General features: G+C 41.9%; 1 protein-coding gene across 5 annotated transcripts in view; it reads left to right on the top strand.

Moving 5' to 3' along the window:
* Positions 1-24,548, top strand: part of LOC148895279 (regulator of G protein signaling 8-like) — a 121,510-nt gene that overhangs the window by 90,416 nt on the left and 6,546 nt on the right. Inside the window, exons 2-4 of one of the 5 annotated variants that reach the window (XM_089000825.1) lie at positions 21,547-21,637; positions 21,717-21,751; positions 22,688-22,941. In XM_089000825.1, the coding sequence (XP_088856951.1) occupies positions 22,871-22,941 (71 nt within the window). In that variant the 5' untranslated portion in view covers positions 21,547-21,637; positions 21,717-21,751; positions 22,688-22,870. Of the gene's footprint in view, positions 1-19,043; positions 19,130-21,546; positions 22,942-24,548 lie in introns of those variants that run through there. The other 4 variants (XM_089000826.1, XM_089000828.1, XM_089000824.1 and 1 more) reach the window with 4 other exon arrangements.

The following is a 24,548-nucleotide window of genomic DNA, read 5'->3' as shown; positions in this document are numbered from 1 at the left end:
ATGCTTCAGAGATTGTTTTTCATTTCGCTCATTATTTGAAGAGCGCTAACAAGCGCTAGCAAATGAAGCCAGATGGCTCTTGTCACTCAGATGGTATTTTTTATTTTATTTGTTATTTTTTTTTTATCTCAGCAAAGCTAACATATGCTATCTGTCTGGAAAGAATAGCGATAAAGTTGTAAACATGACAGCCTTAGGGGAACTGCAAAGGAACATGGAAGCTTACAAACTTAATAAGAAACCATTAAAAGAAGAATAATCCGTTCCCAGATCCCCATAAAACATAATTTTTAAGCCTTAAAACTACCCAAAATAGAATTTCATATATAATAAATGTGCTATTGGATTGTAATTAAATAAACTGTACTGTGTAATAAATCTATTTGTGAAATGTATTATTATTATTAGCTATCTAGCTAGCTGGCTGATCATCTGTTAGCTATCTTTCCAGCTCGCTATCTATCAATTGACTAGCTAGCTGGCTATCTAGCCTTCAATCTGAGTTATTTCCGGTTTGAGTGAAGGCCTAGCTAGCTAACTATTAGCTAGCTAGCTTTCTAGCTGAGTTACTTAGCTATCGAATTAGCTGTCTATTAGCTACATTTCTACCTGAGTTACTTATGAGTGAAGTGAAGGCCTAGCTAACTATCTGTTAGCTATCTATTAGCTAGTCAGCTTTCCATCTGAGTTACTTTGCTATTGAATAAGCGGTCTATTAGCTAGCTTTCTATCTGAGTTCTTTATGGGTTGGGTGAAAGCCAAGCTTGCTATCTGTTAGCTATCTATTAGCTAGCTAGCTTTATATCCAAGTTACTTAGCTATTGAATTAGCTGTCTATTAGCTAGCTAGCTTTCTAGCCGAGTTACTTAGCTATCGAATTTGCTGTATATTAGCTAGCTTTCTATCTGTGTTACTTCCGGGTTGAGCGAAGGCCTAGCTAGCTATCTGTTAGCTATCAAGCTTTGTATCCGAGTTACTTAGCTAGCAAATTAGCTGTCTATTAGCTAGCTAGCTTTCTATCTGAGTTACGTATGGGTTAAGTGAAGGCCCAGCTAGCTATCTGTTAGCTATCTATTAGCTATCTAGCTTTCTATCCCAGTTAATTAGCTATCGAATTAGCTGTCCATTAGCTACTTGGCTTTATATCTCAGTTACTTCCGGGTTGAGTGAAGGCTTTGCTAGCTATCTGTTAACTATTTATTAGCTAGCTAGCTTTCTATTTGAGTTACTTAGCTTTTGAATTAGCTGTCTATTAGCTAGCTAGCTTTCTATCTGAGTTATTTATGGGTTGAGTGAAGACCTAGCGACCTATCTGATAGATATCCGACCTTGAGAGCTTTGAAAGGCGCTTACAAATGATGATTGAATGATTATTATTAGTATTATTATAAAAACCATGGCACAGGAATGGTTACATTTTCGCACATTTGAGGAGGACGTCGTCATCTTCAAATATGAAAATAGTCGCCCGGATTTTTGCCTGTTGCCAGCCATTTTTCAAGCCCCAACGCTGTTTCGACAGAAAGTGAGAGTGAGTGGGTCGCATTGTCACATATCAGCGCTTCAATTCACACGGACAAAATCTGTTAGTGGAAATCTCGACGCCACGTTCAGGTTTCACGTTTGGCAACAAACAACCGTCGACGTCACTTGTTTTTGCTTTATTTACGTTTGTTGTTTCTCCTCTTTCAAAATATTGAAAGAAGAAGTTGGATGTCAAAACATCAACGTCTGAAATGTCTTGTACAAGTTTGGCTTTGTCATCTTGTTCTATTTTGATTGTCGGTCTCGGTGCAGGATTGGACGGCGTCACTAGTTTTCAAATTTGAAATTGTTGTTTAGTTTTGACAATTTGAAATTCGGGTTGGGAATTTAGCAAGCACCATAGCACTTGAGTTCTATTTGCTTTCACGGGCCGAATAAAATGATGTGGCGGGCCAGATTTGACCCCCAGGCCTTGACTTTGGTAGCATTCAAAGGGATTAGCCAGATAACTAAATGGAAAGCGAGCTAGCTAGCTCGCTCACTAGTTAGCTCTATTAATGAGCATGGAATTTCACAAGTTTGATTTGCTTTCGCGGGCCAAATAAAATAATATGGCGGGCCAGATTTGGGCCTTGACTTTGACACCTGTGATGTAAGGGATTAGCCAGCTAGCTAACTAGAGAGATAACTAGCTAAATAGCTCGCTAGCTAGCTGAATAAATGAGCATGGATTTTCGCAATATCTGTCCCCCGGGCCTTGACTTTGACACTTGTGCTTTACAGGTGGGCAATGACAACACATCAAGTCACTCGCAAACACAATGTCCGACATTTGCGGGTCAACAAATGTTGTTTTGACGTCAACTTTGTGAACCTTTTGAAAAATTGAAGATGGCCTTCGGGCAGGGAGCGAATTCCAAGGCGGCGACCGATTCATCACCCGAGACAGAAAAGCTTTAGCGTTGACAAGCTAGCGCCATTCACACCTATGGGCAATTTGGAATGTCCAATTAACCTCGCTGTGGGAGAAGCCAACCCACTGCTAATATCAACGCTAACCGCCTCGCCGCGAGTTAATTATCTGCGCCGCTGTGCCGTCCCTCGCTTGCGCATTTTAATTCACATTAAGCAGCTTGACGTCAGGGCGTTATTTTGTGAAGTTCATCAAACTCCAAACAATAATCTGATAAAGCTCGTGTTGATTTTTGACTACTTTCTCTGCCTACTTTGCTACATTTCAGGTGGCAGTGGGCCAGATTTAGCCCCCGGGCCTTGACTTTGATACCTGTGATGTCAGGGATTAGCCATCGAACTGAATAGTAAGAGAGTTTGCGAGCAAGCTAGCAAGCAATCTAGCTCGTGTTCTAGCTAGCGATCTAACTCACGAGCTAGTTAGTGATCTATCTTGCAAGATAGCTAGCTTGATATATGAGCATGGAATTTCCCAAGTTTGATTTGCTTTTGCGGGCCGAATAAAATGATGTGGCGGGCCAGATTTGGCCCCCGGGCCTTGATTTTGATAGATGGGGATTAAGGGATTAGCCAGCCATCTGAATAAAAACAGAACTAGCGAGCAATATAGCTAGCTAGTAAGCTAGCTCGCAAGCTAGCTATCAATCTAGCTTGTAAGCTAGCTAGTGATCTAGCTTGTGAGCTGAGCTAGCTAGCCTTCTAGCTTGTGAGCTAACTAGCAATCTAGATTGCGAGATAACTAGTGATCTAGCTTTAGAGCTAGCTAGCGATCTAGTTTGCGAGCTAGCTCATGATCTAGCTTGAGAGCTAGTTAGCGATCTAGCTTTAGAGCTAACTAGCAATCTAGATTGCGAGCTAACTGGTGATCTAGCTTTCAAGCTAGCTAGTTATCTAGCTTGCGAGCTAGCTCACAATCTAGCTCGACAGCTAGCTAGCGATCTAGCTTGGGAGCTAGCTAGCGATCTAGCTTGCGAGGTAGCTAGCTCGATAGATGAGCATGGAATTCCACAAGTTTGATTTGCTTTCGCGGGCCGAATATAATGATGTGACGAGCCAGATTTGGCCCCGAGCCTTGACTTTCACACCAGTGATGTAAGTGATTAGCCAGCCATCTGAATAAAAACCGAACTAGCGAGCAATCTAGCTTTCAAGCTAGCTATCAACCTAGCTTGTGAGCTAGCTAGTGATCTACCTTGTGAGCTAACTAGAAATGTAGATTGCGAGCTAATTAGTGATCTAGCTTTCGAGCTAGCTAGTTATCTAGCTTGCGAGCTAGCTCACAATCTAGCTCGACAGCTAGCTAGCGATCTAGCTTGGGAGCTAGCTAGCAATCTAGCTCGCGAGGTAGCTAGCTCGATAGATGAGCATGGAATTTCACAAGTTTGAGTTGCTTTCGCGGGCCAAATATAATGACTTGACAAGCCAGATTTGGCCCCCGAGCCTTGACTTTCACACCAATGATGTAAGTGATGAGCCAGCAAGCTGAATAAAAACTGAACTATCGAACACCATAGCTAGATATCTAGCTTGTGAGCTAGCTAGCGTTATATCTTGCGAGCCAGCTAGCGATCTAGCTAGCACGATAGCTGGCTTGCTATAAGAGCATGGAATTTCGCAAGTTTGATTTGCTTTTGCGGGCCGATTATAATGATGTGACGAGTCAGATTTGGCCCCCGAGCCTTGACTTTCATACCAGTGATGTAACTGATTAGCCGGCAAGCTGAATTAAAAACAGAACTAGTGAGCAATATAGCTAGCAATCTAGCTTGTGAGCTAGCTAGCGATCTATCTTTCGAGCCAGCTAGCGATCTAGCTTGCAAGCTAGCCCGCGATCTCGCTTGTGAGCTAGCCAGCGATTTAGCGAGCAAGCTAGCTAGCTATCTAGCTTGCGAGCTAACTAGCTATCTATCTAGCAAGCTAGCTAGCGATCTAGCTTGCGAGCTAGCTAGCGATCTTGCTCGCCAGCTCCGTTTTGTGAGATGTAACGTGTATTGTCTGTTTTTTCTTGCCACCACGTCGGCCGCAAACAAAAGATACACACAATGAAAACATGATCCCGTTACACACATGACACGGGAGGATAAAAAATAAACCGATAAGATGTTGCCCCCCGCCCCCCCAAACACGCCTTCCAGCTGAAACTGGGACTCTTTGTTTCCGAATAGGTCTCTGCTTAACTCGCGCTCATTGTTTTCAGTCTAGAAATTGCTGTGAAAATCCATTGATTGATGTATTGGGCATCATGTGTCATTTTTGCTCAGAACGCAGAAAGACACCGGAGAAAAAAAGGTGTTCTGTATATAATCACTTCACTGGCGTGATTGACAGAGCTTGTCGGCGGCTCTTATTTTTCTCATCAGCAAAGTCATTAAAAATGGGCCTCATGGGCTACCCTACCGTGTCATCTGGTCATAGCGCTGAGATCAGCCACGGACAGGCCCAGAGCCAAAAAAAGAGAATCTCCGGTTTCTTAGGCCACATTGAATGTTGATGTCATCCTAAAAGTAAAATACAGCTTACGGACGCTTTAGCTAACGAACCTTTTACCTTACGAACATTACATTCGTGAGCATATAGTCTTGGCTAACAAACTAGTTTTTTTGTGGATGAACACCAAACCACACGTTCGAACAGCGCCATAGTGGCTGGCGGATGAGTTTTTGTCACCCGCCTTTCTTTGAGTGCAGACGTTGTTTGTTATCGAGTTGAGCACTTTTGCTTTTTTGGTACCGAAAAAGACCCCACCACAGGCTAGTGTTAAGCCAAAGAGGACACAAAAGAAAATGATGGTCGAGAAGAAGGAGATCATCAAAAAACACCAACCAGGTGTGTGTTTTGGATTGGATTGGATTGGATTTGCCTTTATTAGTCTCGCAGTGGAGAAATTTACATTTCACAGCAGCAAAGTTATGAAAGTCAAGTGCTAAGTGTCACTTAGCGTCCCAGTACCAGTACGCTAAGTCGGCCATTTCTAGGTGTGGCTAAGGGTGTTTCTGTGTTGTCTAAGCGACGGTCTCAGGCAGTAGAAGAGGTTGAAAAACTTCTGTTGATTTGGATGAACGAAAAGCAGCTAGCAGGGGTCAGTGTGAGTGAGGGTATTATTGCCCAGAAAGCATGGAAACGTTACTGGGATATCATCAAGAGGCAACTACATCAACAACCAACACAAAGGTCAATAAAACCACTTTATTATCCGGTACAGTTTATTTCTTTAATTAGAAAAAAATAGCACATTATTATACATAAAATAATATATCTCCCGGCAAATTGGCGTTTTCTTGTTTATTATGTTTGTTAGAGTCATAAGTGCCTTGCATGCTAGGTCCGAGAGGACAGTAATATCTGTGTTGTATGTCATGCATATTAGCATATTTGACAATAAAGCTGACTTTGATATATTTTTGTGTAGTTTTAAAGCTTATTTCGTCGGAAATGATGTTTCATGGAGACCTGGGAATGGATTATTCTCATTTTAATGGTTTCTTATGGGAAATTAATGTTTGGAAGATGAACTTTTTGCCTTACACACACTTTTTGGGAACCAATTAAATTTGTAAGATGCGGTATCACTGTCCATAAAATAAGGTCTATCTTGTGTAGTTTTAAGGCTTATTTAGTAGAAAATGATGTTTTATGGGGACATGGGCACGGATTATTCTCATTCTAATGGTTTCTTATGTGAAATTAATGTTTGGAAGGTGAACTTTTCACCTTACACACACTTTCCGTGAACCAATTAAGTTCGTAAACTGAAGTATCACAATATTCTGTGGGTCCTGGAATTGGAGTGAGAATGACAAAAACCCTGGCAGTGTAGTGGACACCTATTTACACATCATCTGGCAGTGAAGGAGTTAATTGGGAATATGCCGTATCCCCATACCAGATGCACAAACCCCTGCAGTGTTCATGACGACAATGTGGGGGGGACTCATAACATGGGGGGAGGCGTCCATTTTGTAATTTGCTAGTATTGCAACACGCTAATCACCTAATTAATTAGTTGAAGCACCTGCAAAGCCTTTAATCGGCCTTGAAGTCACCGGCAGGCAGGCAAGACTGCTGATTTGACACTTTTAACAGAAGACGCACGACAACAGAGGCCAAAAGACGCCTTCTTAGGGCAGCGTCCACGCTTGAGTGAAAGAAAAAGGAAAGGGACGCAAACAAAAAGGGTGCAAACGGGGAAGAAAGATGGCGGAGGCACAGCTCCCCACAGTGGATTTGCCTCGTGTAGCCGACACCAAACTCAAAAACATTCCCAATTTGGATTGGATTAGATGTCGCTTTATTCGCGTTGGAGTGTCTTGACTAAAATGGGACCCGGGTGCCGGTTCGGGGGATGCTATCCATTTGCTATCTATTTCGCTAGCTAGCTATTATAGCTGGCTGTTTATCCATTTGCTATCTGTCTAGCTTGCTAGCTATGTAGCTGCCTATTTAATCCATTTGCTATCTGTCTAGCTAGCTAGCTATGTAGCTGGCTATTTATTAGCTATATGTTTATCTAGCTAGTTAGCTAACTGTCTATTTGGCTATCTATTAGCTAGCTAGCGTTCTATCTATTTGTGTTACTTCTGGGTTGAGTGAACGCTGGCGCATGTGGCTGCCGCTGCTCACCCGCAGAGAAGCCGAATTATTATTATTAAATAGTAAATGTACGGTGGCGAATTAAAACCCTCCCCTTCAAAAGTATCGGAACAGTCAATTAGTCAATCAAATGGCGGGTCTATTTTAAAGCTTGGCAACAGTTGCTATGGATAATAATAATAAAAATAATAATAAAAATAATAATAATAATAATACATTTGATTTGTAAGCGCCTTTCAAAACTCTCAAGGTCACTTTACAGTCACTGGATCAGTTTATCTGCGGGTGAGCAGCGGCAGCCACACGCGCCAGCGTTCACTCAACCCAGAAGTAACTCAAATAGATAGAACGCTAGCTAGCTCGCTACTACATAGCTAACAGATAGCCAGGCCGCTAGCTAACAGATAGCTAGCTACTAGATAGCTAATAGACAGCCACTAGCCAGCTAATGGATTGCTTGCCAGCTGGGTAGATAGCTAACAGATAGCCAGCTAGATAGCCACTAGATAGCCAGCTAATAGATTGCTTGCCAGTTGTATAGATAGCTAAAAGACAGCCAGCCAGCTAACTAATAGATAGCCAATAGACATCCAGCCAGCTAGATAGCTAATAGATTGCCAGCCATTAGCCTGGATAGATAGCTAATAGATTGCCAGATAGCTAGCTTGATAACTAACTTAATATGACACCGCACGTTAAAATTAATCAGTGATTGAGTTAAATTAGCAACTGGAACAATGTCCCGTCAATTGCCGAAAACGAGTGGTCAGCTAGGTCAAAGTTTCATTTGCGAGCAGCAGTCCTGGACTTGTTGTAAACCAGGAAGTCCGAGATGTTGTCCAGGCGGCGTCTTTTGAATTATTTACGACGTATTTTGCTTGGCTTTTAGCGAGTAATTTCACGCTTCTTGCGTGCTACTAATTTGGGCTGATGCGAAGGCTACTTACTTGAAGACGCCTTGCCAAAGTACAAAAGCTCACAATCCAATTTTTTGCAGGTCTCAGCTTTGTCACTAGCTACCGTTTGCTAGCACCCCCCCACCCACACCCCTTTATGGAGCCCCCATCTGTGACTGCTAATTGAGCATCTGGGCTTCCTATGGAGACTTGGTTGCCATGCCGCAGGTTATTTTGGAACGGCGTCATGTGGTCTCCCCATTCCGTCACTCGTGTCAAAACAGGGATCACAAAAATCCGGACGGTAAAAAAAAAGGGGGGGATGAAAAAATGAAGGCAATATGCAACGTTTTATAGCACATCAATTCACATTTTTAACTCTGGATTCCGACTTTTAACTCAGAATTCCGACTTTTATCTCTGAATTCCGACTTTTAACTCTGGATTCCGACTTTTAACTCAGAATTCCGACTTTTAACTCTGGATTCCGACTTTTAACTCTGAATACCGACTTTTAACTCTGAATACCGACTTTTAGCTCAGAATTCCGACTTCTCGCTCAGAAGTCCCACTTCTCGCTCAGAATTCCGACTTTTAGCTCAGAATTCTGACTTTTAACTCAGAATTTCGACTTTTAACTCTGAATTCCGACTTTTAACTCAGAATTCCGACTTTTCACTCAGAATTACGACTTGTCACTCTGAATTCCGACTTTTAACTCTGAATTCAAATTTTTAACTTTGAATTCTGACTTTTAACTCAGAATTCCGACTTTTAATTCTAAATTACGACTTTTAACTCTGAATTCCGACTTTTAACTCTGAATTCTGATTTTTAGCTCTGAATTCCAATTTTTAACGCTGAATTCCGACTGCAAATTTTTATCTATTTGAGTTACTTCCAGGTTGAGTGAATGCTGGCGCTTGTGGCTGCCGCTGCTCACCCACAGAAAAACCTCTCCTGTGACTGTAAAGTCACCTTGAGAGTTTTGAAAGGTGCTTCAAAATGAAATGAGTATTCTTATTATTTCTGTGTTGTCTAAGCAACAGTCTCAGGCAACATAGGAAGTTGAAAAACTGCTGTTGATTTGGATTAATGAAAAGCAGCTAGCAGGAGACAATGTGAGTGAGGGTATTATCACCAAGAAAGCACGGCAACTTCACTTGGATATCATCAAGAGGCATCGACATCAACGACCGTCACAAAGGTCAATAAAAGCACTAGATTATCCGGTACAGTTTATTTATTTCATTAAAATCCAATCGCACATTTATTATACATAAAATAAGGTATATTTTGTGTAGTTTTAAGGCTTATTTAATAGAAAATTATCTTTTATGGGGACCTGGGATTATTCTCATTTGAATGGTTTCTTGTGGGAAATTAATTTTTGGAAGACGAACTATTTGCCTGACACACTTTCTGGGAACCAATAAGTTTGTAAGCTGAGGTATCATGGTATTCTGTGGGTCCTACAATTGGAGTGAAAATGAACAAAACCCTGGCAGTGGAGTGGATACCTATTTGCACATCATCTGGCAGTGAAGAAGTTAATTGCTACGTGTGGCTAAGGGTGTTTCTGTGTTGTCTATGCAACGGTCTCAGGCAATAGAAGAGGTTGAAAAACTTAACGAAAAGAAGATAGCAGGGGACAGTGCGAGTCAGGGTATTATCACCGAGAAAGTATGTATTACAATAATATTAAAATACTATAGCATTTTACTATAGTATTTTACATAAAATACGGTCTATTTTGTGTCGTTTTTAAGGCTTATTTCGTGGAAAATTACATTTTATGGGGACCTGAGAACAGATTCTTCTCATTTGAATCGTTTCTTATGGGAAATAAATGTTTGGAAGAGTAACTTTTCGCCTTACGCACACTTTCTGGGAACCAATTAAGTTTGTAAGCTGAGGTATCACTGTATCTTTTATGGATGGTTGTCTTGTTGTGGCAGTGGGGGGGGGGGGGTATCTTTGATGCTCCTCTGATTTGTGAAGTTGTTCTTGAAAGTTTCGTTAGCCTCCAGCTGTCTTCTCCCCGCCCCCCCCACCTTGTCGCTCCTCTGCGACAATAGACAAAAAAAAATACACAAAAAAAGATCAAATGGATATGAGAGGCTTGTTTTCTATCAACATGACGCAATGAGAAGGTGGAGGGGGGGGGGGGCAACAACGTTTTTTCCGTTTCATTCCGCCTCTTTAAATTGTTCGCCGCTTTTGACTGAGACATCATCAAAGCAGCACTTGAAGGCAACTCCACTCGTGAGTTCTTTGTGGAATTGTTTCCTGCGTTAGTTTGAAGGGCCAACATCAAATTTATGATTGACGGACATCTTGTTTTTTTTGTTTTTTTTTTCTTCCAATGAAATCGGGAGAGTCACACACTGGCGGCCATTTTGTGACCATTTTAATGTAATTTTTGAGACTGTAAACAAAATGGAGTTCCGGTATGATATCGTCACGGAACGTACGAAAAGAAAACAGTTGACATCTTTAATCGGGATCAAAAAGTACATTTGTACCCTTTGCTGTCGTTTAGGAAAAAGCAAAGTACAATCAAATCTATTTGAGTTACTGCAGGTTTGAGTGATTATTAGCTAACTCTGAGCTAGCTAGCTTTCTATCTATTTGAGTTACTTCCGGGTTGATTAATTATTAGCTAACTCTTAGCCAGCTCGCTAGCATTCTATCTATTCGAGTTACTTCAGGGTTGAGTGATTATTAGCTAACTCTTAGCTAGCCAGCTAGTATTCTATCTATTTGAGTTCCTTCCGAGTTAAGTGATTATCAGCAAACTTTTAGCTAGCCAGCTAGCGTTCTATCTATTTGAGCTATTTCCAGGTTGAGTGGTTATTAGCTAACTCTTAGCTAGCTAGCTAGCTTTCTATCTTTTTGAGTTGCTTCCGGGTTGAGTGGTTATTAGCTAACTCTTAGCTAGCTAGCTAGGATTCTATCTATTTGAGTTACTTCCGGGTTGATTGATTATTAAGTAGCTAGCTTTCTATCTATTTGAGTTACTTCCGGGTTGAGTGATTATTAGCTAACTCTTAGATAGCTAGCTAGCATTCTACCTATTTGAGTTAATTCCGGGTCGAGTGATTATTAGCTAACTCTTACCAAGCTAGCTTTCTATCTATTTTAGTTACTTCAGGGTTGAGTGATTATTAGCAAACTTTTAGCTAGCTAGCTAGGATTCTATCTATTTGAGTTACTTCCGGGTTGAGTGATTATTACGTAGCAAGCTTTCTATCTATTTGAGTTACTTCCGGGTTGAGTGATTATTAGCTCACTCTTAGCTAGCTAGCTTTCTATCTGAGTTACTTCCGGGTTGAGTGATTATTAGCTAACTTTTAGCTAGCCAGCTAGCGTTCTATCTATTTGAGTTACTCCCGAGTTGAGTGATTATTAGCTAACTCTTAGCTAGCTAGCTTTCTACCTAAGTTACTTCCGGGTTGAGTGATTATTAGCTAACTCTTAGATAGCTGGCGAGCATTCTATCTATTTGAGTTACTTCCGGGTTGAGTGATTATTAGCTAACTTTTAGCTAGCTATCTTTCTATCTATTTGAGTTACTTCCCGGTTGAGTGATTACTAGCTCACTCTTAACGAGCTAGCTTTCTATCTATTTGAGTTACTTCCGGGTTGAGTGAACGCTGGAGCGTGTGGCTGCCACTGCTCACCCACAGAAAAAGGGATCCTGTGAATGTAAAGTGACAGTTTTGAAAGGCGCTTAGAAATCAAATGTATTATTATTATAAAGCTGGGTTTTCGACCATAATCTGTTCCAGAAACCTGTTCGAAAACTGAAACATTTCCCATTATAACCAATGTGATCCATTTTTTTTGTAATCGATATTGAATAATACAAACATGTCGACTCACAATGGAGCGCGACACGAGGATATTGCATCGGTCACAACGAGACACGACACCAGGAAGTGACGTGTAAGGAAGTGGAGGGGAGTCGAGTGGTGCATTCATGTGCGCTCAGTTTGGTCCAGAACCCATTTTCGGTTGTAAAACCAGCCATAAAAAAATGCAGAAATTTTTGGTTGAGAACCGAGACGTTCGAAAACCGTGGTCCAGGGTTTATGACCATAATCCGTTCCAGAAACCTGTTTGAAAACCAATTTCGTCGAAAACTGAAACAGCATTTCCCATTATAATCAATGAAAAAAGTGTTAATCCGTTCTGTCTGTTTTTTTTTTTTAATCATAATCGTACAATACAAACACGTCTAGTGGTGCATTCAGGTGCGTTCAGTTTGATCCAGAAGCCATTTTCGGGTGTAAACCCAGGCATTAAAAAAAACAGACATTTTTTGCTCGAGAACTGAGACGTTCGAAAACGCTGGTTTGACTGTACAGTTCAGTCAAACCAAGGTTTTTGACCGTAATCCGTTCCAGATAACTGTTTGAAAACCAATTTGGTCGAAAACCAAAACAACATTTATCATTATACTCAATGTGAAAATTGTTAATCTGTTCCGTCTGTTTTTTTTTTTTTTAATCAATATTGAACAATACAAAGACGTCGACTCACAATTGAACGCTACACGAGGATAATGCGTTGGTCACAATGAGAAAGTGACGTGTAATGAAGCGGAGGGTAGTCAAGTGGTGCATTCAGGTGCGCTCAGTTTGTTCCAAAATCGGTGGTAAACCCAGGCATAAAAAAACAGACATTTTTGGTTGAGAACCGAAACCCAGGTTTGACTGTACAGTACAGTCAAACCATGGTTTGTGACCATAATCTGTTCCAGAAACCTGTTGGGTTGAAAACCAAAAGAACATTTGTCATTATAATCAATGTAAAAATTGTTAATCCGTTCCGTCTGCTTTTTTTTCTAATTAATATTGAACAATACAAAGACGTCGACTCTCAATGAGACGCGACACTTGTGATGACAACATCCACACTGTCAAATCTTTTTTTGCCATGGACAGATCATCTGGTTAAAACTTTGTCATTAGCATACCACAACTGACAGGAGAGCTTGTCTCCGTTTTACTTTTTATTTATTTTTTCCTTCTCTGCGGTCGCTCGCTAGTCCCCATTTCTCATTTCCATGCTTTAAATCAATTTAGCGACGCGCTAATATTTCAGTCTGTTGCCCCCTGACCAAGATGGCGTGTCCTCTAAATGATGAATTGTCTAGCGCGGTGGCATTTTGATGACATTCCAAAATATGCGTGGACATCTCACGGGATGATGAAGCATCAACGCTTTTTTGACACTCTCATACATGGGCCACCGGTCCGCAGGGGGCTGCAAGCTAATTTTTAATCGTACTTTTTGCCTCACTTGTTTTCTTGTTGCTTATTTTTTTTGCCAGTGCATCAGATTTTTAATCAAATCCTGCGTAAAATAGCAATCAATTTCTGAGATGTTCAAAAACCAAAACAACATTTTTTATTGTAATCAATGTAAAAATTGATAATCCGTTCCGTCAACAACATCCACGCCGTGAAATCTTTTTTTTTAACTGCCGTGGACAGATCACACTGGTTGAAACTTTCATTTCATTGTGATTTATTTATGTATTTATTTATTTATTTTTCTTAAACTGCCTTTGTTATCAATTTTGCTCATATGCTAGCTAGATCACTATTTGCTATCGATTTACTATCTATTAGCTAGCTGGCTGGCTAGCTAGCTATCTATTAGCTGGCTGGCTATCTAGTTCGCTATCTGGCTAACTATCTATTAGTTATGTATTAGCTAGATAGCTTTCTATCTATTTGAGTTACTTCTGGGTTGAGTGAACCGGCGGCCATGACACCAAAAATGTGTTTTTTGTACATTTTCTTGGCTCGGTCGGAGTCTGACGTGTGACGTGAAGAGACAAATGCAAAAGCAAAATGGGAACTCGCTTGCTATAATGAGGAGAAGGAAAGACAGTTGCTAGTAATGGGCTGGCGGGGGGGGGGGGGGGGGGGTTCGGTACGGTGGTGGGGCGGTTGTCCCGAGGCACAATGAGATGGAAAGCGACGATGGCTACAATATGATGGGAGGCACGGCGAGAATGAAGTAAATGAAGCTAGATTGGAAAGAGGGGGAGGGGGTGTTGGGACAAGATGGACAGCCAGCGCCGAGGGAGCGTTGGCAGGCAGCAAAGCCCCAGAGGGCGAAGCGGCGCGGGCACAGCCCGCTAGCACTTTGTGGAGGCTGCTGGGGGGGGGGGGGGGGCTGTGCATTAGGTGACAAGGTGTCCGCAGACGGATCTGCCCAGGGAATCAAACACTTTTTTTTTTCCAAAAAATGTCCAAAAGCTCCAAAATCTTTCAAAGCTCCGTCCAAACTTAACTGCCCACTTCTCTATCTATCCATCTAGCTAGCTAGCTACACTACCTAGCTACACTCGCTACATAACAAGTTAACTACAGTGCTGAGCTAGCGAACGATCAAGCTAGCGAGCTAGTTAGCTGTCTTTCTATTGATAATAACCGATCAAACATGCCAGCTAGCTCACCCTCTATTGCTAGTGAGCGATTGAGCTAGTGAGCACTAGCTCAATCTAGCTAGCTAGCTACATGGCTAGCTAGCTAGCTATCTCTCCCCATCTCTCTATATTTCTCTCTCTCCCATCTATCTTGCTGTTTAGCAATGTAGCTATCTATTTGGCTTCATATCTAGCTACACAGCTAGCTAGCTGTCTCTCTCGCCCTCTCTCTATATTTCGATCTCTCCCATCCAGCTATCTAGCTATCTATCTAGCTACATAGCCAGCTCTCTCTTCCTGTCTCTCTATTTCTCCCTCTCCTAGCTAGCTAGCTACATATCTATCTATCTATCTATCTATCTATCTATCTGGCTCGCTAGCTTTCTCTCTCCATCTCTCCCTCTCTCTATCCATCGGTCTATCTAGCGAGCTACATAGCTAGCTATCTATCTATCTGTCTATCTAGCGAGCTACATAGTTAGCTAGCTATCTCTCTGTCTATCTAGCTAGCTAGTGACATAGCTAGATAGCTATCTCGCTCTATATATTTCTCTCTCTCCTATCTATCTGTCTGTCTCTCTGTCTGTCTATGTCTATATCGATATGTATATCCTTTTCTTTCTTTCTTTCTTTCTTTCTTTCTTTCTTTCTTTCTTTCTTTCTTTCTTTCTTTCTTTCTTTCTTTCTTTCTTTCTCTGTCTCACTCTAATGCTCTCTCTCTGTCTGTCTCACTGTCTCTCTCTCCAAAGATGGAGTGGGTGAGCTTCTAATTCCGCAATGTGGTTCAGCGTGCAATAATGTCCAGGAGATGGAGCCAAAAGTCGTTTTATCAAATCAACAGTTGACGGTGAGCGCTTCAAAACAATATCTTGTCGTCTCCAGATTCGAGGAACAAAAACCACATTGAACCTTAAATTGGGTTCACGGTTTCAAAATCATAGTTAAATTTGTTTCAATGTAGGGTTGGAAATGTAATTTTCAGATACACTTTGAACCTAGTGTAGGATACAGATTTTTTTCGATTAAGCCTTAACCTCACCCTTTACATTGTAAGGGATTAGCCAGCGACCAGAATAGAAAGAGAACTAGCGAGCTAGATCACGTGCTCAATCAATCGCTAGCAATAGAAAAAGAGATAGCTAGCTCATTTGATCGCTTGCTAGCAATAGAAAGCTCGTTAGCTCGATCGCTCGCTAGCTCAATTGCTCACTTGCTCACTCAATTACTCGCGAGCAATAGAAAGATAGCGAGCTAGCTCATTTGAGCACTTGTTAGCAATAGAAAGACAGATAGCTAGCTCGCTCTCTTGGTCGCTCGCTAGCTCAATTGCTCACTGACTCAATCGCTCGCTAGCAATAGAAAGAGAGCTCGCTAGCATGTTCAATCGCTTGTCCGCAATAGAAAGACAGCTAGCTAGCTCGCTAGCTCAATTGCTTGCTGACTCAAACGCTAGCTAGCTAGCTTGATAGATGAGCATGGAATTAAACAAGTTTGATTTGCTTATCGAATAAAATGATGTGGCGGGCCTTGAACCTTGAATTTGACACCCGTGGTGGAGGGGATTAGCCATCTAGCTAAATAGAAAGACAGCTAAATAGCTCACAAACTCGACCGCTCACTAGCTCAATTGCTCACTAGCTCAATTGCTCACTAGCTCAATCTCTCGCAAGCAATAGAAAGAGTGCAAGCTGGCATGCTCGATCGCTTGCTAGCATGCTCAATCGCTTGCTAGCAATAGAAATACAGCTAACTAGCTTATTTGATCGCTCCCTAGCTCAATCTCTAGCTAGCTAGCTTGATAGATAAGCATGGAATTTCACAAGTTTGATTTGCTTTCGCGGGCCAAATAAAATGATGTGGCGGCCCTCGAGCCTTGAATTTGACAAATGTGATGTAAGGGATTAGCCATCTAGCTAAATAGAAAGACGGATAGCTAGCTCACAAACTCTATTGCTCACTAGCTCAATTGCTCACTAGCTCAATTGCTCGCTAGCAATGGAAAGCTAGCTAGCCATAGAAAGCTAGCTTGTAATGGAAAGCTTGTTAGCAATAGAAAGACAGCTAGCGAGCTTGCTGGTAGCATCGCTCGATAGCTCAATTGTTCACTTACTCAATCGCTCACGAGCAATAGAAAGAGAGCTTGCTGGCATGTTCGATCGGTTATTATCAATAGAAAGACAGCTAACTAGCTCGCTAACTAGCTCGCTACCTTGATCGTTCGATAGCTCAATTGCTCAATCGCTAGCTAGCTAGCTCGATAGATGAGCATGAAATTTTACATGTTTGATTTGCTTTCGCGGCCCGAATAAATTGATGTGGAGGGCCAAATCTGGCTCCCGGGCCTTGACTTTAACACCTGTGATGTAAGGGATTAGCCAAATAGCTGAATAGTAAAAGAGCTATCTAGCGAGCTCGATCGCTAGCTAGCAAGCTAGGGCCTTGACTTTGGCACCTATCAAAGGGATTAGCCAGCTAACTGAATAGAATGAGAGCTAGCCATCTTGCTCGCTAGCTAGGTCAAATGCTAGCTAATTTGTTCAATAGACCTGTGGTCTAGATCATTTAAGGTCCACACCTGTCAAAGGGATTAGCCAGCTAACTGAATAGAAGGAGACCTAGCCATCTTGCACGCGAGCTAGATCAATCGCTCTCTAGCAATAGAAAGAGTGCTAGCTAGCGCGTTTGATCATCACTTGCTAGCAATACAAAGACAGCTAGCGAGCTCGATCGCTCGCGAGCTCAATTGCTCACTAGCTCAATCACTCTCTAGCAATAGAAAGAGAGCTAGCTAAATAGCTAGTTCGTTTGATCACTTGTTAGCGATAGAAAGACAGCTATCTAGCTCACTAGCTTGATCGCTCGCTAGCTCAATTGCTCGCTGACTCAATCGCTAGCTAGCTAGCTCGGTAGATGAGCATGGAATTTGACAAGTTTGATTTGCTCTTGCGGGCCGAATAAAATGTATAGGGCCAACACATGTGAGGTAAGGGATTAGCCAGATAGCTGAATAGAATGAGAGCTTTCCATCTTGCATGCTAACTAGCTCAATCGCTATCTAGCTAGTTAAATAGACTTGAGATTTAGATCATCTAAGGTCCACACCTGTCAAATGTGTTAGCCAGCTCACTGAATAGAATGAGAGCCAGCCATCTTTTACGGGTCGAATAAAATGAGGCGCCGGCCCAGATTTTGCCCCCAAGCCTTAACTTTGAAACCTGTTACTTAAGGCTATGCTTTTCAGTGACTTTCTGTCATTCCAACAGGGCCGTGTGGACATCGACCCAAAATGTTTGGCATGGCGTCAGCTTTAATAATAATCCATTTCATTTCTAAGTACCTTTCAAAACTCTCAAGGTCACTTTACAGTCATGGGATCAGTTTTTCTGCGGGTGAGCAGTGGCATCCACATGCGCCAGCGTTCACCCAACCCGGAAGTAACTGAAATAGATAAAAAGCTAGACAGATAGCTATCGAGCTAAATGATAGCTAGCTAGATAGCCAACCCTAATAACCAGCCATCCAGAGAGCTGTCTCGCTAATTGCACGCTAGATAGCCAGCCCAAATAACCAGCCAGATAGCTAGCTAAACGATAGCAAGGTAGATAGCTACAAAAATTAGCTAGCTAGCTGACTTGATCTATTTGTTCGTCCCGATTGAATGGGTTCACCGTTGCTGGCTACCTAGCTTGCTATCTATTTGCTATCAATTCGCTGTCTAACTATCTAGCTGGCTATCTATTAGTTATCTATTAGCTATCTAGCTAACTTGATCTATTTGAGTTATTCCCGGTTAAACGGGTTCACTGTTGCTGGCTACCTTGCTAGCTATCTATTTGCTATCAATTCGCTGTCTAACTAGCTAGCTGGCTATCTATTAGTTATCTATTAGCTATCTAGCTAACTTGATCTATTTGAGTTATTCCCGGTTGAACGGGTTCACCATTGCTGGCTACCTTCCTAGCTATCTATTTGCTATCAATTCACTGTCTAACTAGCTAGCTGGCTATCTATTAGATATCTATTAGCTATCTAGCTAACTTGATCTATTTGAGTTATTCCCAGTTTAACGGGTTCAGCGTTGCTGACTACCTAGCTCGCTATCTCTTTGCTATCAATTGGCTGTCTAACTAGCTAGCTGGCTCTCTATTAGTGATCTATTAGCGAGCTAGCTAACTTGGTTTATTTGAGTTATTCCCGGTTGAACGGGTTCACCGTTGCTGGCTACCTAGCTCGCTATCTCTTTGTTATCAATTGGCTGTCTAACTAGCTCGCTGGCTCTCTATTAGTGATCTATTAGTGAGCTAGCTAACTTGGTTTATTTGAGTTATTCCCGGTTGAACGGGTTCACCGTTGCTGGCTACCTAGCTAGCTATCTATTTGCTATCAATTAGCTGTCTAACTAGCTAGCTGGCTATCTATTAGTTATCTATTAGCGAGCTAGCTAACTTCATTTATTTGAGTTATTCCCGGTTGAGTGAATGTTGCCGCTGCTCACCCACAGAAAAACTGATCCTGTGACTGTAAAGTGACCTTGAGAGTTTTGAAAGGCGCTTGTAAATGAAATATATTATTCAAAAATAAGCTTTGAGACGAGAGGGTATCCAGTATTTCTTTTCCAAAAGTGGAGGCTCACCGATGGACGCGCGTCACGAGTCGGTAGCCGAGGAGATTCTGTTTTTAGTCGCACGTCTGACCAACGCTCGAATTAGACAAAAGCTTCCAGCGCGCCAAGTGGAAAAAGGTAACCCCCTCAGCAACCCTTGATCCTCCGCTATTCTGTAAACGGCCTTATTCCACAAAAATGTGCCTTAAAAAGGAGCAGCGAGCTAAGCATGCTAAGAATAACTCCGGGGGGGAGTCGGGGCTTAAACGACAGCAGTCATCCTACGACCTGATGCGGAACGGATCGCCTAGCCTAGCGTGCGCTGCCTTCTTAGGGGAATTTTCTCATCGCCTTCTCTGACGGGAGAGAGAATAATAATAATAATAATCAACCCGGAATAACTCAAGAAGATAGAAATAGCTAATAGAATGAGATAGCTAGCCAGATAGCTAATAGATAGCTAGCCAACTAGATAGCTAATCTAGTCTGGCACAAATAGCTAGCTTGATAGCTATATAGCCAGCTATCTAATAATAATAATAATAATGCATTTCATTTATAAGCACCTTTCAAAACTCTCAAGGTCACTTTACAGTCATAGGATCAGTTTTTCTGTGGGTCAGCAGTTTACAGTCGTACGATCAGATTTTCTGTGGGTGAGCAGCGGCAGCCACACGCGCCCACTTTCACTCAAAAAGATCGAAGGCTAGCTAGCTAATAGTCAGTAATATAGCTAATAGCTAGCTATCTAGATAGCTAATATGTTTACTGACTCAAATAGCTAGCTAGCTATATATCTAATAGATAGCTAGCTAGATACCTTAAAGTCTCCGGACCTATCCCAGAGGTCTGGCACCTGGCCCACCTCTCTCTATTAGGTATATAGGGCCAGGGTTACCAGCACAACTTGAGTTCGCTGACGAAGCTCTTCGGATGAGGAGGAAAATGTCCGACACCTTCGAAGAAAAGTCCAGATGACAGTGAAAGAAAGCTTTTCCTTGATGAGGGAGCCATGGAGAAGTCAACGGCAGGGTCCGGTGGCAAATAACAGCTAGCGTGTTAGCTTGATAGCTAATATGTTTCCTTGACTTGACTTTAAGATTGCATCGGTAAACAAGCGAAAAGTTTGTCGTTTCTCGGACAACGTCGCTCAGTTGCCGCCTTGGTCGTCATCTTACATATTTAGCTCACCGTTGGCAACATTTTGCCACGCCGTTGATCTCGTTGCAACATCTGAAATTGAAATCACGCTCCAGCGACTCCAGAAATATATTTCCAGCGCACCTTCTTCTGCGCCACTTGAGTTCGCTTACAACTTGTTTTAACAAATAACGGATCTGTCCAAACTTCTTTGTGCTTAGAGGGCCTGCAGAACTGAGAGTGAAGGCGTCCCGGTCGATTTCGGACCCTGATAACCAGTGGCGGGCCGGGCATTTGACACCGAGGCCTTCAGTTGTGCGATGTCTGAATCAATTCGAGCCTTCATAACTACAGGCAACATTACTTTCATCACTTTGCTGCTGTGAAATGTAAATGTCTCCACTGCGAGACTAATAAAGGCAAACCCAATCCAATCCATCCGACTTACGACCGAGTTCCATTCCGACCAAACGGTCGTAAGTCAAAATGGTCTTAAGTCGAAATCCATTCAAAATGTTGAATAGAGACTTGGAGGCTAAATGACTCGCAAACTCCCCCTCTTAAAATGTTCAAAATAGGGTCTGGAAGTCGTAGTCGTAAGTACAGGTGGTCGTAAGTCGAGCCGGTCGTAAGTCGGATGTTACCTGTATTTGATGACAGTAGAAGTCCACTAGAGGGTAGCGTTAGCCAGGAAATAAGAAGGGCCTGCGAGAAGGCCTTGGTGTCGCCAACTCCAAATCATATTGGTGAAAGCAACAGTTTGATTAACACTTATTTGATTCGAAAAGGCCCGCAGTACTGATGGTGAAGGCATCCGGGTCAATTTCGGACCCTGGGAACCAGTGGTGAGGCGGGCATTTGACAGCTAAGCCTTCAGTAGTCCTACTTCTGAATCAATCCAACCCTTTAGAACTATTTTATCTCATGACACCTTAACTACAGCTCCAGCGACTGTGACTTATATAAGAAGTGTGGTGTGATTGACTACAAGTCCTCTCGGGGTTAGCCTGAGCCAGAAAATAAGGCCTGCTAGAAGGCCTTAGTGTCACCAGCTAGAAATCGGAATGGTTAAATAAAGCAACAGTTTCATCGACATTGATTTTTATGCTACAGGGCTTGCAGAACTGATTGTCAAGGCCTACGGGTAGATTTCTGACCCTGGTAACAAGTGATGGCTGAAATGTGATTGGTTCAAGGCTTAAATATGAAAATACACACCTGGAAGCAGGACAACAGGGGAAAGAAACGCAATTAAAGGGAACTTAAGGACAATTTGGAATGATTTCCGAAGAATCCACGAACAAAATATCATTCGCATCAGTCTGTGATTCCCATATTTTGAGGCCAGCAGAGAAGGCCTTGAAACACCACCACTGGCAGTCACTGATTCTATCGTTGGCATCCGTTCTGCACAGATCGCAATGCGGCGATGACATGATGGGTTCGTCGGAGAAGACACTGTGAAAGGACATCCTGAACGGGGGAGTCCGACATCGAGAAAAGGAAGTAAGAGCGTGCAGCGCCAATGTCGCCTAATAAGAATAATAATAAATTTGATTTCTAAGTGCCTTTCAAAACTCTCAAGGTCACTTTACAGTCACAAGATACGTTTTTCTGTGGGTAAGCAGCGGCAGCCACACGCGCCAGCATTCACTCAACCCGGAAGTAACTCGGATAGAAAGCTAGCTAGCTAATCGATAGCTAACAGATAGCTAGGCAGGCCTTCACTCAACCCGGAAGTAACTCAGATAGAAAGCTAGCTAGCTAATAGATAACTAACAGATAGCTAACTAGGCCTTCACTCAACCCGGAAATAACTCAGAAAGTAACTCGGATAGAAATCTAGCTAGCTAATAGATAGCTAACAGACGGCTAGCTAGGCCTTCACTCAACCCGGAAGTTACTCAGATAGAAAGCTAGCTAGCCAATAGGCAGCTAATGGATAACTAAGTAACTCGGATAGAAAGCTATCTAGCTAATAGATAGCTAACAGATAGCTAGCTAGGCCTTCAGTCAACCCGGAAGTCACTCAGATAGAAAGCTAGCTAGCTAATAGGCAGCTAATAGATAGCTAAGTAACTCGGATAGAAAGCTATCTAGCTAATAGATAGCTAACACATAGCTAGCTAGGCCTTCACTCAACCCGGACGTAACTCGGAAAGTAACTCAGATAGAAAGCTAGCTAGCTAATAGATAGCAAACAGATAGCTAGCTAGGCCTTCACTCAACCCGGAAATAACTCAGATAGAAAGTAACTCGGATAGAAAGCGAGCTAGCTAATAGATAGCTAACAGATAGCTAGCTAGGCTTTCACGCAACCCGGAATTATGTCAGATAGAAATCTAGCTAATAGACAGCTAACAGATAGCTAAGTAACTCGGATAGAAAGCGAGCTAGCTAACAGACAGCTAATAGATAGCTAAGTAACTCTGATAGAAAGCTAGTTAATAGATCACTAACAGATAGCTAGTTAGGCCTTCACTCACCCCGGAAGTAACTCAGATAGAAAGCTAGCTAGCTAATAGATAGCTAAGTAACCTACTTTCTAACCGTGAGGTGGCAGGAAAAGACAAATGGGAGGAGGATTTGGGAGGCTGCTTCCTCTTCAGTCTGCCTCCCTAGCGCTCGGCCCCGTCTGGGTATAAAAAGCCGTCGGGGTCGGGGGGGGGGCTTCCAAAGCCTTTGTCGGCCGCGGCATGACCCCGACCGGGAGACGGCGAGCGCCCGCTTAGCGAAACCATGCCAAGACGGCTCCTGGTCCCATCGCACTTCATCATGGACCGAGATGACAGGAAGCGAAACAAGAACATGTGAGTCCTAAAAGGGGGGGGTTCGTTGATGTGTAGCCTAGCCGCAATTTGGACTCTCCAAGCTAGCCCGAAAAAGCGCCTGAAAAATAGAAATCGTCCGTCTGCGCTTTGCATTCGGAACTTCTTTCAAAGTAAAATATTTTAATAATAATAATACATGTCATTTATAAGCGCCTTTCAAAACTCACTTTACAGTCAAGACAAGAAAAACGTGAGCAGCGGCAGCCAGACACGCCAGCGTTCACTCAAACCTGAAGTAACGCTACACATTCACCTCAGAATTCTGACTTTTAACTCCGAATTCTGACTTTTAACTCAGAATTCCAACTTTTAACTCACAATTCCGACTTTTTAACTCAGAATTCTGACTTTTTAACTCCGAATTCTGACTTTTTAACTCAGAATTCCGACCTTTTAACTCAGAATTCCGACCTTTTAACTCAGATTTCTGACTTTTTAACTCAGATTTCTGACTTTTTAACTCAGAATTTCGACTTTTTAACTCAGATTTCCGACTTTTTAACTCAGAATTCCGACTTTTTAACTCAGAATTCTGACTTTTTAACTCCGAATTCTGACTTTTTAACTCAGAATTCCGACCTTTTAACTCAGAATTCCGACCTTTTAACTCAGATTTCTGACTTTTTAACTCAGAATTTCGACTTTTTAACTCAGATTTCCGACTTTTTAACTCAGATTTCTGACTTTTTAACTCAGAATTTCGACTTTTTAACTCAGATTTCCGACTTTTTAACTCAGAATTTCGACTTTTAACTCAGATTTCCGACTTTTTAACTCAGAATTCCGACCTTTTAACTCAGACTTCCGACTTTTAACTCAGAATTCCGACTTTTTAACTCAGAATTCTGACTTTTAAACTCAGAATTTTGACTTTTAACTCAGAATTCTGACTTTTAAACTCAGAATTTTGACTTTTAACTCAGGATTCTGACTTTTAAATCAGAATTCCGACCTTTAACTCAGAATTCCGACCTTTAAGAATTTTGGCGCGCTGGATGGAAAGCTTCCTGCCATTTTGACTGGAAGCTGATGACATCATCAGATTGCCATGTTGTTGTCTTTTTTTCTTTTTACGCTATTGTGGCCTGCTTTCCAAAGTAATGAAAAGAATTTTGAGTGTAAATATTTTATTTATGAGTTTTTTTTTTTACTCGTTAGCGGCAAAAGTAACACTCAAATCTCGTTACCAATTATGCTATCGTCTGCTGTTTAAAATTGATGGTAAATGAATGACTAAAGGGGAAAAAAACAGCATTTAGTCTGAATATTTCTTGATTATTTAGCAAGCTCGTGAGTTATTTGCTATCTATTTGCTATATACAGTAAAGTCTCGTTATATCGATATTCAAGGGAGTCCGAAAAAATATCGATATAACCGGGACTATCGATATATCCGATATCGATATAACGAGACTTTACTGTAGTTATCTATTAGCTATCTATTGGCTAGCTAGCAAGCTTTCTATTTGCATTACTTCCGGGTTGCGTGAAAGCTGGCACATTTGACTGCCGCTGCTCACCCACAAAAAAATTATCCTGTGACTATAAAGTGACCTTGAGACTTTTGAAAGGCGCTTAGAAATGAA

Source organism: Hippocampus bargibanti, linkage group LG07 (genome assembly GCF_051943395.1).
Source record: "Hippocampus bargibanti isolate YZ-2025 linkage group LG07, ASM5194339v1, whole genome shotgun sequence".
Taxonomy (NCBI): Eukaryota; Metazoa; Chordata; class Actinopteri; order Syngnathiformes; family Syngnathidae; genus Hippocampus; species Hippocampus bargibanti.
The sequence above is the reverse complement of the archived record's forward strand: the minus strand, read 5'-3'. Positions and strand labels throughout refer to the sequence as shown.